The 15,951-nt window shown below is 39.4% G+C and overlaps 2 protein-coding genes across 2 annotated transcripts; one reads left to right on the plus strand and one right to left on the minus strand.

Moving 5' to 3' along the window:
* The first annotated feature begins 6,124 nt into the window (after positions 1-6,124).
* On the plus strand, positions 6,125-9,839 carry LOC129178263 (zinc finger protein 182-like). Its single transcript, XM_054770316.1, has 2 exons — positions 6,125-6,382; positions 8,597-9,839. The coding sequence occupies exons 1-2, from the start codon at positions 6,205-6,207 to the stop codon at positions 9,604-9,606; spliced, it is 1,188 nt and encodes a 395-aa protein (XP_054626291.1). The 5' UTR covers positions 6,125-6,204; the 3' UTR covers positions 9,607-9,839.
* A 2,853-nt stretch (positions 9,840-12,692) lies between these two features.
* Positions 12,693-14,886, minus strand: LOC129178236 (gastrula zinc finger protein XlCGF28.1-like). The gene is made up of 2 exons (XM_054770257.1): positions 14,478-14,886; positions 12,693-14,206 (listed from the first exon to the last, which is right to left on the minus strand). The coding sequence occupies exons 1-2, from the start codon at positions 14,599-14,601 to the stop codon at positions 12,891-12,893; spliced, it is 1,440 nt and encodes a 479-aa protein (XP_054626232.1). The 5' UTR covers positions 14,602-14,886; the 3' UTR covers positions 12,693-12,890.
* Positions 14,887-15,951: the final 1,065 nt, after the last annotated feature.

Consider the following 15,951-nt stretch of genomic DNA (forward strand, 5'->3'; position numbering starts at 1 on the left):
ACTTTGTTGGTGTGTGAAAGCCTAAAGCCAGTATGTTAGCGTTCTACAGTATTGAAGGTTAGCGTGAGTTAGGGTCACAAAGCTAGATAGAAGGGTACCAAATACATAAACAAAAACTTTGAAAGCGCAAGGATTTTCTATTGGGAGATAACAGGCAATTGGCCTCATTGTTATCTGTTCAGAAACTATGTAAAATCAATGTTTAATTGTCAATGTTAGATCATTGACTCAACATCGGATTTCAACAAGTCTTCATCAGTTTGTACCGTCTGCTCCGTTATCTCCTTTCTTCCTCAGCTCTCATCTTGAGCAGTCCTCACTACCACCGCCAGATGGCAGCAGCTTAAGTCATGGAGGCTGTACTATCGTAAAGCTCAATCGAAGAAAGAAAAGGTGGACGTGAACAGGTGGGGAGGGGGTAAGAGATATACGGAGGGCAGTGATAGAATATTTGAAGGACACAGGATTATATAATAGACTATAGATAAGTATTAGAATATTTTATTATAAGTATTATTATTAGGATTATTATTATTAGTAGTATAAGTAGTCTCCTCATTATCTAAGTTAGCATAAAGTAAGATACTGTATATGGCCCATGTTACATACTCCGGTACAGTAGGTGGCAGTATGCACCTTTTCAAGTCATGGTTGCAACCCGCCATTAAACTAAAAGAAGAAGAAGAAGAAAAAGGTGGACGTTGTAAAAAAAAAAAGAAGAAGAAGAAGAAGAAAGGTGACGTGATGGCGGAGGATTGTGGGTTGAGAACGCGGAAGCGCAGTCGACGGCACTGAAATTGAAGCGTGAAAAGTGCGGGATAAGGAATACAATAAGTGTTGATTATACAGTTGAGAGGTTTGATATCTGGACTGGAGGTGGGTTGTGGGAAGTGGACTGCAAAGGTCTCGGCCGACGGCCTATATGGGCCCGGTACGACGAGGCCGGTGCGCCACGAGCTGCAACAAACCAAAAGAGATACGAAGAGCTGGTGGCGGTTGTGCGGAGGGAGCTGAAGTGCGGGTGCAGCCAAGCTGTACCGTGAGTGTAACAATGGGCTGTCGCTCAGATGATGTTAGCGATGAAGGGCCAGATGAGATGGAGTACACACAGGTTAAAATAGCAAGGAAACAGTCATGGTCAGAAGCAAGCAGCGGGAAAGATCATGATGGAAGACAAAGAAAAAAATACGAGCTAAAACAAACGGCAAAGAAGAGTCAGATGAAGAAAGGAAAGTTATTACAAAAGTTATTAGAACTTATTACAATGAGCAAAGTTAAAAGACATTTTCACCCAGTTCATCTGACTAAAGCAGTTGAAAAAGAAATAGGGAAAGGTAAACACGCCAAAATGCTCAATAACAATAGAATACTAATATCGACAGCAAATAAAAAAACAGCAAGAAAACATTATGAGGTTGAAGTACCTTGATGGAGGAGAAATAAAAGTACACATACCAGGAGAGGCAGCAGCAATAAGAGGAGTTATATCAAACGTACCGTTGGAAATGTCCATGGATGAGGTGAAGAGAGAAATAAGAGGTGGCAAAATAACAGAAGCTAGACGACTCCAAACCAGCAGAGGAGGAGTAAAAAGTGACAGTTTGTTGGTATTACTTGTATTTGAAAAGACAATACCAACAGACATGCGTATAGGATGTATGAATTTTAGGGTGAGGGAGTACATCCCACAACCACTAAGATGTTATAAATGCCAGAGAATGGGACACACAGCACAGCAATGTCAGTGGAGGCAAAGGTGTGCAAAGTGTGGTGGAGAACATGACTATGGGAAGTGTGCTAGCGATGCTAAGCTAAGATGTTGCAACTGTGGAGGAGAGCACACTAGTGCCGCATATGGTGGATGTGAATTGCAAAGACATGCCAAAGAAGTGCAAAAATACAAAAGAGAAAATAAGGTATCATATGCTGAAGCAGTAAAGAATCTAGGTAAGTGTGTAATCAAGCAAAATAAACCAGTAGAGACTTGGGAAACTCATATAGACCAGACAGGACAAGCAGTAGGACTTCCTCAGAGAACAGACCATAGAAGATCTCAATTAGAATGGACTGCTCCCCAACAGAAATGGAACCATAAGTGTGCGATAGATGAAGACACATTCATTGTAAGGAAGAACTTTGTAGCTTTTATAAGTAAAGTCATCAATGTGGCCACTAGGCAAGAAAGGAAAAGTGACAGGATCAAAACGGTTGTGGAAGCGGCAGAACAATATTTAAACATCAAGGACCTGAAAGCAGAAGAAATACATGTACATAGTATGTTGACTATACACAATGATGCAGGACCTCAGAACGGTAATTCAATTCACAATGGTACTCCACATCCTACAATGGAATGCAAGAAGTTTAATAGCAAATGGACAAGAACTTAAGAAATATACAACAGAAAGTGGGAAAAGACCTGATATTATATGTGTGCAAGAAACGTGGCTTAGACCACATCTGGATTATATGTTGTATGGCTATGAATCAGTGCCATTCCATAGAAAAGAAAACCAAGGGGGAGGGTGTGCAACATTTGTGAGGGATGGAATAATATATACTAGAATAACAAGAGTAAATGAAATAGAATGTGTGATTATTGAAATACATCAAGCAAATACAAATATAATCATTATTAATATATATAACCCCTGTAAACTACTAGATGTTGAAACAATGGAGAAGATAATAAGGAGGCATGGTGGTAGAGAGATCTGGTGTGGGGATTTTAATGCACATAATAGTTTATGGGGAAGTAAGCAAACATCACAATGGAATAGTAGTAGAAGAACTCATGGATATCAGACAGTTGGTATGCTTAAACAGGGGAAATGGAACAAGAATAGATAGGAAGTGATCATTTCGCGATAAGTTGTACAATAAACGCAGAAGTAGGTATCAAAGAAAGACCCAGACATAAAAAGTGGTGCTTTTCAAAAGCGGATTGGGGAAAATTCAGGGAGGAATGTAGTAAAGCAGCAAATTCAATATCAATGGAAGGTGATATTGAGGAATGCGCAGTTAAGTTCACAAATAAGATAATAGAGGCAGCAATGAAAAGTATACCATGTAAGTCTGTTGGAGGAGAAAGAAAAATGGTTCTATGGTGGAATGAAAAGTGCACAACAGCTGTAAAAGAAAGAAATAGCGCACTAAGAAGGTTAAGGAAGAACCTCAGTCAAAAAAATGTCATAAATTATCAGAGGAAAAAAGCTATAGCCCGAAGAGTAATTAAAAACAGTAAACAAAAGGCATGGAGGGATTATTGCTCTGCCATAGGAAGGGAAATTAAGATAGGAGATGTATGGTCAATGTTGAAGAAGATGAGCGGGAAAAACGTGTTTACTAAAATACCTATATTAGAAGATAAGGGAACAATGTATGTGACTGATAAAGAAAAAGCAAATGTGCTGGGGAAAAAGTTTGCGGGGGTGCATAGTGGAGACCATCTGGATGAAAATCAAAAAACAGGATAGTGAGGAGAGTGTGATGGATATTGAAATTAATATCAATGAATTGCTAATAGTATTAAATAAAAGTAAAGATACTGCAACAGGAGAAGACCAGTTGAGTTATATTATGTTCCAGAACTTACCGGAAAATATGTTGGGAAAAATATTATATTTATTTAACAAAATATGGGAAGAAGGGAAAATACCAAAGCAATGGAAAAGTGCATTAATTTTACCATTTAATAAACCCGGTAAGGATCCAAAACATCCTGTGAACTATCGACCTATTGCTCTAACATCACATCTATGCAAATGGTTGGAGAAAGTTCTAGTCAGAAGATTAATTATTTCCTTGAAAGTCGAAAATTACGTAAAATTTATCAGTGTGGGTTTAGAAAAGGACGATCAACAATGGATGCTGTAGTTAGAGTAAGTAATGAAATAGAGAAAACCTTTAAAATGAAAGAGTTGATGAATATTGTATTCTTTGATATTGAAAAGTCTTATGACTCCATGTGGCGGGAAGGTTTATTGATTAAGATGAATAGGATGGGAATTAGAGGTAGGTTCTATAACTGGGTCCTTGATTTCATATTGGACAGAAAATTCAAAGTAAAAATAGGATCAGAGATGTCAGAAGAATACAGTATAGCAAATGGTATACCACAGGGGAGTGTAATTAGCCCAGTTGTGTTTAACGTAATGATAAATGATATATTCATGAATCTGGATAGAAGGATTGTGTCGGCCCTACATGCAGATGATGGAGTTATTTGGACAAGGGGACGAGATTCTGTAAATGTGACAAGTAAAATGAAGGAAGCAATAAAGAAGATAGAACAATGGTCAAATGACTGGGGATTTAAGCTATCACCCAATAAAACATGTTACATGACGATTACCAGGAAAAAATGCATTAAAAAAAATCAGAACCTGATGCTATATGGACAAAACATGATAAAAGTAGATCATTTTAAATATCTTGGTATGTGGCTAGATGAGAAAGGCACATGGAAGACCCATGTGGAAAAGGTAGAAGAGAAATGTAAGAGGATAATAAACTTAATGAGAGCTGTTACAGGTAAGGAGTGGGGAGCAGATAAACAGTCACTAATATATATATATAGAGCTTTGATGAGAGCAAATATAGATTATGGAAGTTTTGTATCTGGAGCTGCAGCTAAAACACATTTAATGAAAATAGAAAGAAATATTCCCAAAGCATTTAGGATAAGTACAGGTGCAGTCACATCAACACCAATGAAAGCAATGCAGGTGGAGTTAGGAGAAGTAGCGTATGACCTGAGAAGAGATCAACTTATGTTGACATACTGGAGTAGACTTAAAGGATGTAGGCATGAACATCTGGCCAAGAATGTGATAGAGGAATGTTGGGAGTGTAATAGCTTTGGGTGGGTAATTAAAGATAAAATAGATAAATATAACATAAAAAATATACATATTAATGATTCTATACCCATAAGTAATATTCCTATCTGGCTATTTCCTAAACCTGAAGTAGATATACATATAACAGAGTTAAAAAAAATAAATGGAAAGATAGTGAAAAAGGACATAAAGCAAGTCAATATGTTAAAAACAAATATTACGGTTATTTAGATATGTATACAGATGGATCAAAAAGCGAAGAAGGGAAGGTGGGGATTGGAATCTATGTACCAACAATGAATTATAGCATCATTAAAAGATTACCTGACCAGCTCTCGGTTTATACAGCAGAAATGATGGCAATTATTATAGGCTTGCAATGGATAGAGGAAATAAAACCAGATAGACCAGATATGTTGTGTGGACTCTCTGGCAGCATCATATAATATTAAAAATATGGAATCAAGTCGAGAGGATTTATTATTAGAAATACATCAAAACCTATTCCAACTACACATGTTAAAAATAGAAATAAGATTCTGCTGGGTGCCTGCACATGTAGGGATGGAGGGGAATGAGGTGGCAGATAAAATGGCTAAAATGGGAATTAGAAGGAATGAAATTATAAATATACCTGCTGGTAAAGGCGAAGTAAAGGCAATAATCAAAAAACAAATGATGGAGAAATGGCAAAATAGGTGGGATGAGGGCAGTAGCGGGAGAAAGTATTATAAAGTACAAAGATCTATCAGTACACAAGGGGTGAAGAGAAACAACAGAAAAGAGGAAATAGTGTTAACTAGGATGAGGCTCAATCACACCGGGTTAAATGACAAGATGTTTTTGATAGGGAAATGTAAATCAAAAGTATGTATGGAGTGCAAAAGTATAGAGAACATAGAACACATATTACTACACTGCAAGAGATACAGGGAAGAACGTGTAAAGTTAAGGAAAAGGATTAAGAAGATAGGAAGGGAATGGAGCATTGAGGGTATTTTAGGAACAGGTGGGGAGGGGGTAAGAGATATACAGAGGGCAGTGATAGAATATTTGAAGGACACAGGATTATATAATAGAATATAGATAAGTATTAGAATATTTTATTATAATTATTATTATTAGGATTATTATTAGTAGTAGTATAAGTCGCATAAAGTAAGATAGTGTATATGGCCCATGTTACATACTCTGGTACAGTAGGTGGCGGTATGCACCTTTTAAAGTAATGGTTGCAACCCGCCATTAAACTAAAAGAAGAAGAAAAAGGCGGAAGTTATCAAGACTGCCCGAGGCAAAGCATCTGCTTGACGGGATTTTATCGAGTAAATTAAAAAAAAAAGCAAAACAAAAAAAATTCAAAATGTTGAAAGAGTTGGTGAAAGAGCGACTAATGGCAGCAGCTGATGAAATATTCGCGCTGTTTGAAAGAACGGTAGCGTCCTACGAGGAGGAGCTTTCTCGAACCAGAGAGGAGAAGGAGCGACATCAACAACAACTGGAAGCTGTTTGCAAGACTCAAATTGTGTTACACATTGAAGGTGTGTTTACTGACCTTATCGTTTGTCATTTAAATTGCTTCATGTCACAAATATACTGAGCCGGTTAGACAAAACATGAAACATGAAAGTGTATTTTTAAAGCACAGGCACGTAAATATCTAATCAAAGATGGCGGCCATTGTACACATTGGATCGTAAAGGGTCTCCTCCTCCTCACTGGGCTTATGTGGCCTCAGGCATTCTCAGTTTTGAGATTGACAAGTGTTGGTTTTCACAAAGTTTGCCGCTTCAGTGTTTTTAGATCTTTTGTCAGAGGTTACTATGTTGTTCCCTAAACCACTTAGTTATCACTTTCGCCTTTGGAAAGTGCATTGTTTGTCCCTAGCCTTCATGTCAACCAAATAAGCCACTATGTGTATGGATGATTATCGTTACCACATAGCTTAACTGAACATATGTTTCGCGCAGCATCCCGTGGGCCAGTTTTCAATACACTTGAGTTCCTTTTAACATTCAACGCTGTATAAATTGTGTTGAGGTCCCCCATAAATTAAATTGTGGTAGCCATCGCTTTGTATTGATTGTTGTTTCACCTACATCCTCGGAGTGGGGTTGTTTTGACCCCTGAGATCAGGGGTGGGCAAAGTAAAGCCCACGGGTCACATCAGGCCCGTCAGGCATCTCAATCCGGCCCACCGGGCGTTTCCATTTTTTTAAAAGCCTTTACCATCAACATGGCCGGCAACATGGCTTGCATGGCTTGCTTGCTATTGTGGCACGCTTGAGTCGCATAGGAAATATTCAGATGCAATCTGCAGCTTGTACAAAAAAGCAATCCAAACAACACAACACGTCAACACACACATTACACACGACGTAACCTACCTACTGCACTATGTGGGCATACAAATACTGTAAACCTATACTAAAATTACGCCCATATATTCCTGCCACAAGGCATGCTGGGTAGCTTGTGGTACTCTCTCCCAACATTTTGCTGCATTTGTCTATCTATCTATCTATCTATCTATTGTTCTATCGTTCTATCTATCGTTCTATCTATTGTTCGTGAAGCTAATGGATCCAGCAATTAGCTTCTCAACGGCTGTAAAAAACATTGTACAACTCGTGGAAGCAAACGTCTGAGAAATGCTTGTGATTGGCCGTTGCAAAGTGTGGTTGAGGAGTCGAGTACCGCGTCTGTCTGTCGTTATTTCCGTGTTTTTTTTTTTTACATTCCCGCTACCCTCCTCACTACAACTCATCACTTCCTCATCCGAACACAGTTCACCAAAGGATCAGCTCAAGCACAGGTACCTGCAATTGCTGCGTGTGGAGTGTTATTGGCGAGACTCGCTGCTGCAGGCACACGGGGCCTCAAAGTCTATAAACTCCTAAACTTTGCATAGAAATGCCCAAAAATGTCGCTAAGATTGAAGTTACAGATGTCCGACATCTCCTGGTGTAATGTATTAATTAAACGAGGCATCGTATTAGCAGCAAATTCAGCAATGTTGCTTGTTTGCGACTTTGGCGTTAAAGTGCTGTATTGGCTTTCATTATAGGGCAAAGAAACGATACAGATCTTGACCAATATTACATTTTTATGCCAATATCAGGCTTATAAGACCTCCCTAGTTACAGCACATGTTATTTTTAGCCCTCAGTTATGGTTTATTACCAACGTAGCAATAGTAGTTTATTTATGTGATGCGTTAACTTGATGTGGATGTGTTGTGTTTTCGTTTTGTTGCACCATGAGTAAGTATATCGTATTGTTTGATGACCTTATATATCGACAGCCCCTCGGCCAAATTCTTTAACCCAATGTGGCGTGTGAGTCAAAAGGTTTGCCCACCCCTGCCTTATAATGCTGGCTTTGCATGTTGCATCCATTAACAGGGTGATGCTGCTTTCTATCGACACCATACAAGTGAGGCCTTCATTCATGAGAATTGCGACTGTACCTGTTAGGACATCCCGGGGTTTCCATGGTGTCATTTACCATATGGGATTGTATCCGTCCTGGGCGAATATAAAACCCAGCGACACCTAGTATCAATATTGGATTGAGGCGTCTCTGCTTGAAGTTTATTTAGTTACGTTGAGTTTGTGTGTTAAGATACAAGAATTAAAACAGTTGACATACATTTTTCATTACACTGTCCACTTGTAAAATATTCGTATTTTATAGACAGTACAATATTCAGCATGTCTGAGCTAAAGTGTGTTTGTGTTGTTTGTGTCCTCCAGATGGCCAGCAGCTGATTGGTTGTCAAGAAGTATGTTTCCCTCAGCTGCAGGGCGGGAGCTCCTCCTTCAAGCAAGAGGACCCACGGCCCCTTCACGTTAAAGAGGAAGAGGAGGAGCGTGAGTCCCCCCACGTTAAAGAGGAACAGAAGGAAGGCTGGATCACTCAGGAGCGGGAGCATCTTCAAGGGCCGGAGGAGACTGAGCTCACCAAGTTGCCACTGACTAGCATCTCTGTGAAGACTGAAGACCATGAAGACAAACCACCTGAGTCCTCACAGCTTCATCACAGTCCAAGTGAGGAGAGCGGAGGGGTGGAGCCTCCAAGCAGCAGCTCAACTCAACACATGACAACAGAAGCTGATGGAGACCACTGTGGAGGATCACAAGCAGCCAACCTCTTAACTCCAGCAGCAGATAGTGATGACACGACGTCACACTCTTCTGACACTGATGATAAAGACTCTAAAGCTGATATGACATGTCACACTGACAACACACGCTTTAAATGCTCTCACTGTGACAGAACTTTTAGTTACCATTGTTATCTGAAAAGACACATGAGATATCACACAGGAGAAAAAACATATTCTTGTTCAGTGTGTGGTATAGCTTTTGTACGAAATCACGATTTTAAAGTACACATGAGAAGACACACTGGAGAAAAACCGTTTTCCTGTTCAGTCTGCGGTATAGGTTTTGTACGAAATCATGATTTGAAAGTACACATGAGAAAACACACTGGTGAGAAACCTTTTTCCTGTTCAGTGTGTGGGATAAGTTTTAGAAGAAATCAAGATTTGAAAATACACATGAGCAAACACACTGGAGAAAAAACATATCCATGTTTAGTCTGCGACAAAAGCTTTTGTGTCCGAACGGCACTCGCAGTGCACATGAGAATACACACTGGTGAGAAAGTGTTTCGTTGCAGTGTTTGTGGTGAAAGATTCTCTTATAAGTACCAGCTTAACAATCACAAGTGTGCTGGTGAGAACAGCAGCAGTAAATGAAGCTGCAGGACTTGAAATAAACTGTCAAGACTTTGGTAACTTTGACTTTCTAACAACATCACCACATATAACGTGTGACATCATTGGTGTGTGTGTAACCCAAACTTTTTAATATGCTTCTACCATTTAAATGTAATAAAAATGGCTTTCTGCACCTTTGCCGGTGCCATTGTGCAAGATGCACCTTTCATCTTTGTTTAGCTCCATTATACCTGGAACATTTGGAGGTGGAGGAGCCACGGCTGGGTTCGCCTTTCTTTTGGTGAATGCTCTCCGCCCAGCTTGTGAGCATGTTGCTGGTAGAGCGGCATACTTGTTTTTCTTCAGCTTGTATCCAGCCCCCATCTGTTCTTTCCATGGGATCATAGAACAATGTTTGGGTGCAGGCCTGTTGGTTATCTCTGCAGGGGATTTCTGCCATTCACCTCCTAGTGAGAGAAGGGAGTGTTCTGCCTTGGTGAGGAACTGCAATTTGGTCCCTGGCAAAGTGGATCTCCTTCCTGATAGCTTCTTGTTTGCTGGCTTCCAGGATCTATGCTAGCTTGCACAGAAACCCGGTCAGGCCGCCACCTGACCTGGCCCTGCAACAGCGCTGTCTTGCAGCCAGAGAGGATGTGCTTCAAATTAGTTTTTGCTGATGGCAGGGTTCATCTGTTCCTTATCAGGTAAAGATGAGGTTCCGGGAGCTGGGGAGTGTGTCGGAAGTGGCCCCTATAATCCAGAATCTTAACTCTCACCTGGGGGGTATTCTCCCATTTTTCCCCCCATTTTTGCTTTATTATTATTATTTTTTTTTTGCAAATATTTAAACTTTCTTCTCAAAGAATCTTTGTATATTTTCTTCTCGTAATACTGTGACATAATATTTTTCCTCATAATATTACAACTTGGCCGCACGCTGGTCTAGTGGTTAGCACGTTGGCCAACACAGGAACAGCCGGGAGATCGGGAAGACCTGGGTTCGATTCTCCCTTGGGCATTTCTGTGTGGAGTTTGCATGTTCTCCCCGTGTGCGTGTGGGTTTTCTCCGGGTACTCCGGCTTCCTCCCACATTCCAAAAACATGCAGGTGAGCTTAAGTGGACTCTAAATTGTCCATAGGTGTGAATGGTTGTTTGTCTATATGTGCCCTGCCATAGGCTGGCGACCAGTCCAGGGTGTACCCCGCCTGTCACCCGAAGTCAGCTGGGATAGGCTCCAGCATGCCCCTGCAACCCTAAAGCAGTATAGAAAGTGGATGGATATTACAACTTTATTCTTGTAAAGTTGCAACTTTTTTCTCTTCTTTCTCTATTTGGACTTTATTCTCGTAAAAATACATCTTTTTTTTTTATCCATTTCTGTGTTTTTTTCCCCAGCTATTTCAGCTTTCTTCTTGTAAATTTCCATCTTGTGCTATTATGACACTAGTCCCGTAATGTTCAAACTTTTTCCCCAATTTTAATTTTCCAAAAATTACATCTAATTGTAATTGTTTCTCATAATATTCTGACTTTAATAAGAGAAAAAAATATTTAATATTTCAACTTTATGCTACTAAAATGACTAAAATGTTTTTTCCTCATAATATTACAAGTTTATTCTTGTAAAATTACAGATGTTTTTCCATTTGTGCTGTTGTTTTTTTTTATTTATTCTTCTTCATCTTGTAATAGTATTACTTTATTAACATAATATATTGACATTATACCCATAATATTACAACTTTTCCCCAACCTAATTTTCCCCAAATTAAAACATTATTTTGTTTGTTTCTCATACTATTACGGCTTTTTAAAAATATCATTTTTCTTTAATATTTTAACTCTATGGTACTATAATAACATTTTTCCTGATAATATTATGAGTTCTTGTAAAATTGCAACCTTTTTTCCGCTAAAATATGACTTTTTTTCCTGAATATTTTGATTTTATTCTTTTTTCTATTTCTGTTTTCTTTTTTTCTTAATTTTCCAATTATTTCAACTTTTTTCTTGTCAATGTTCATCTTGTAATATTATGGCTTTATTCCCATAATATTATAATTTTTTCCAGAACTTAATTTTCCAAAAATCTGAATTTTATTTTGTTTGTTTCTCATACTATTAAGGCTTTTAAAAAATCATATATTTTTTCTTTAATATTTCAACTCTATGGAATAAAAATGACTTTATATTTCCTCATAATATTATGACTTTTCTCTATGAATATTTTTACTTTGTTCTCATAAAATTACAGCTGTTTTTTTTTATTTCTGCTGTTTTTGTTGTTTTTTTACATTTTCAAACTATTTTTATTTTATTCTTGTAAATTTTCATCTTGTAATATTGGAACTTTTTTTGCCAACCCGATTTTTCAAAAATTACAACTTTATTTTTTTTTGTTTCTGTCTCATAATATGGCTTTTAAACATATTATTTTTTCTTTAATATTTCAACTTTATGTTACATGTTATGTTATGTTTATGTGCCACAGGCCGCAAATGCCCCCCGGGCCGTATTTTGGACATCCCTGATCTAAGCCCTGAACTTTTACGCGATTAATTATCACTCCTCACAGCGGATCCCGAGGCGTTGAGAGACATAGTCTCTCCAACTGGGTTTCCTGGGTCTTCCCTGAGGTCTCCTACCGGATGTAGGTGCCGTGAACACATGCCCGAGCCACCTCATCTGGCTCCTCTCAATGCGGAGGAGCAGCGCTTCTACTCCACGTTTCTCCCGGATGACAGTGCTTCTCACCTTAACTCTAAGGGAGAGACCAGTCACCCTACGGAGAAAACTCATTTCGGCTGCTTGTACCTGCCATCTTGTCCTTTCGGTCACTACAGCTTCAGATTAATCGACTAAGAAAATAACCACCCTACTAACATGCTTCTTTTTTTCTTAAATCGTGTGAGTTAGAATTGAATTAGATCATCTGCAGCCAGAAAAGCTAAACATGAATTTGTGTTGACTTGTACTACTTATTTGCATGTTTTGATGATCTTGTTTGCTTTCCTAAGCATCTACGCTGCCTTGATGGAGTAACTCATGTTGGACTGAAAATATATTTTCACAACACTTATATTTGGGAGAAATGAATTTGTTACATACATGTGACGTGGTTGAAATCCTTCACTTTTATTTAGAATGACAGCAATCATAAAAACATAAAACATGAATACCCAGAGCGGGATCAATATTAATTTGTGAACCTCATATTCCACTGGTCAGTGCTGAGAGTGGAAGTTAACGCTGGTCGTTGAAGACACAGAAGCAGAAGTTTGAAATGTTACAGTCTTGATGGTTTATTTCAAGTCGTGCAGCCTCATTTACTGCTGCTGTTCTCACCAGCACACTTGTGCTTGTTAAGCTGGTACTTATGAGAGAATCTTTCACCACACACACTGCAACGCAACACTTCCTCACCAGTGTGTATTTTCATGTGTCTTTTTAAATGCTGATTTAGTCTAAAATCTGTACCACAGATTGAACAGGAAAAAGGTTTCTCTGCAGTGTGTATTCTTGTGTGTATTTTCAACTCATAGTTTCGAATAAACCTAATACCACACACTGAACAGGAAAAGGGTTTTTCTCCACTGTGTCTTTTCATGTGTGTTTTCACACAATGACTCTGCGTAAAACCCACACCGCAGATTGAACATGTAAAAGGTTTTTCCCCAGTGTGTATTCTTGCGTGTGCTGTCAAATACTGTTTGTGTGTAAAACCTGTACCACACACTGAACATGAAAAAGGTTTCTCTGCAGTGTGTATTCTTTTGTGTATTTTCAACTCATCTTTTCGAGAAAAACTTGTACCACAAACTGGACAGGAATACGGTTTCTCTCCAGTGTGTACTCTCGTGTGTAATGTCAAATGAGAATTCCGAGAGAATATTTTACCACAAATTGTGCACATGAATGGTTTCTCTCCTGTGTGCATTCTCATGTGTATTTTCAAACATTGACTTTGTACAAAACTTTTACCACACACTGAACAGGAAAAGGGTTTCTCTCCAGTGTGTATTCTTGTGTGTACTTTTAAATTTGACTTTAGAGAGAATCTTTTACCACAAACTGTGCACACAAATGGTTTCTGTCCTGTGTGTGTTCTCGTGTGTCTATTAAGACTACGCCGGTGTTTAAAGGTTGTGTCACACTGAGAACATTTAAAGCGTGTATTGTCAGTGTGACATGTCATATCAGCTTTAGAGTCTTCATCAGCAGTGTCAGGAGAGTGTGACGTTGTGTCGTCACTATCTGATAGTGGAGCTAAGAGGTTGTCTGCTTGTGATCCTCCACAGTGGTCTCCATCAGCTTCTGTTGTCATGTGTTGAGTTGAGCTGCTGCTTGGAGGCTCCACCTCTCTCTTCTCCTCACTTTCACCTTTGTCTTCATCATCTTCACTCTTCACAATGACGCCAATCACTGGAAACTCCTCCAGCCCTTCAAACTCCACCTGACTGATGCTTTGCTCCTCCTCCTCCTCTTTAATGTGCTGGAACTGTAGCTCTTCTTCCTGTTTAACGTGCTGGGGCTGGGACTCCTTCTCTTCCTCTTGAATGTGTGGGGGTTGAGGCTCCTTCTGCTCCACCCTGAAGCTCCACTCCTGCTGCTCAGGGAGAAGATGTTCTTCACTGACGCCTGCAGGACACAAGATCAGAATCAGGTGGTGAAATTAGGCATGAAACTGCCAATGACACTGACTGTAATGTAGAATATCAACAAAATGCTTTGGTGACCGTGTGAGCTTTGCGTAAACATGTTAACAAACATTGCTACAAGCTGGGAGGAAACATCAACCATAAATTTTGCATGTCTCTTTTTCATAAACAACAATATCAAAACAAAACAGTGCACCTTATTTGATAATCAAATATAATGTTAGTGAACATGTGAGAGTAAGAGAAAAAACCTGCTCTGTCTATCGCGACTTGAGGCTTCTTGAAAACAGCGTCCAGTAGGTGACGTTGTCGCTCGTTCTTCTCTTTTGTTGGAGAAAGTTCCTCCTCGTACTCTGCTATCGTTCTTTCGCACATTTTCACACAACCCGAACACCTTACACTCACACTTGACCTCTGCTTAGCGTTGTGACACCTTCCGCGTCTCTTTGTTAGCAGCTAACAAGCTATGCTAGCCCGAGAAGCGTCAAAGTGCGCTCACACTAATGTATCCGGATACAAACAATTTTTCAACGATGTTTACTCTACTACACCACTACACTACACTATTTATTTGTACGTGTACGCGTGGATTAAGACGAAAGAATGACAATGATCACTTTAAGGTATTCGCCATCACACGCCATCTTGCTTTTTACATCGTTCTGTTTTGTTCGGTGGCCACTGGCCACCATGCACGACTTTACAATACTGGCATCTATCGGTGACCTTCGGCTACCACACGACACATGTCGGCCGGATGCCGAAGCCACAGCTCATTGAATGATTTTGCCTTTAATATGATGATCGTGATTTTATCAAAAGAAAAAATAGGACAAAGACTTTCGGCACACAATGAAATATTTAACTTATAGCATATGAACTTTTTTTTTTTTTTTTTTTTTACATTTTCTTCTTCAATGTACGTTTTACAGCAGCTAAATCGGCCATGTTGTCACACTGCTGCCATCTTGCGGCGGTATTGAAGACTGCTGAAGATGAACCCTGAGGAGTCAACGTACAGGTGGGTGGAATTTTCTGCCGGCCATTTCTGCCTGTCTTACCTCCTCCGGTGCCCATGGGTCAGCTGCAGGCAGGGCCGTTTCTTGCTATAGGTTGTCGATTCTTAACTATGGGGCCCCCAGGTCAACAGTGGCCCCTAGAGGTCCGCCAAAAAATATATGTTTTGAACTTGTGGGCCGCAAGGGCCGTGAGACGTTCGGTGGCAGACCTGCCGACATGTGCATGTTTTTACTCGGCACGCATTTTTACCCCTAATTACGATTCGATGCTCTCCAGGTTCACAAGTGTAATAATTTGTGGCATCTTAATGGACCATCTAGGGCACAAGCGTCAAACACAAAGCCTGGGGGCCAGATGTGGCCCGCCACATCATTTTATGTGGCTACCGCAACCCTGGGAATAATGCATGTCAATAATGTACTTCACCTTTGTCCTTCTGAATGTATTTGATCTGTCATTTTGACAGAAAAATTGTACTGCATGCAGTTCTTCTAAATGTCAGTATTATCTAATAATGCAGCAAAGCATTCCAAGCATTTTTCCAAAAGAAATACTTGAAAATCTGCTTGTCACCATGACATTCCCACTTCACTCCTCATTTCAAAGCAAGTTATCCATCAATTTGTTAGTAAAAATATAATAATCAAATGCACGGGCAATTGTGTAATAATATCATGAGGTTATATTCATATTTCTATTCATATA

The sequence above is a fragment of the Dunckerocampus dactyliophorus genome, chromosome 3 (assembly GCF_027744805.1).
Source record: "Dunckerocampus dactyliophorus isolate RoL2022-P2 chromosome 3, RoL_Ddac_1.1, whole genome shotgun sequence".
NCBI lineage: Eukaryota > Metazoa > Chordata > Actinopteri > Syngnathiformes > Syngnathidae > Dunckerocampus > Dunckerocampus dactyliophorus.

Bases quoted from the DNA above. Each gene is read 5' to 3' on its own strand.
- LOC129178263 (XM_054770316.1), top strand. From the start codon at position 6,205: ATGTTGAAAGAGTTGGTGAAAGAGCGACTAATGGCAGCAGCTGATGAA. The intron at 6,383-8,596 runs GTGTGTTTACTG...TGTGTCCTCCAG, and splicing joins AATTGTGTTACACATTGAAG to ATGGCCAGCAGCTGATTGGT.
- LOC129178236 (XM_054770257.1), bottom strand. From the start codon at position 14,601: ATGTGCGAAAGAACGATAGCAGAGTACGAGGAGGAACTTTCTCCAACA. The intron at 14,207-14,477 runs GTTTTTTCTCTT...TGTGTCCTGCAG, and splicing joins AGTCGCGATAGACAGAGCAG to GCGTCAGTGAAGAACATCTT.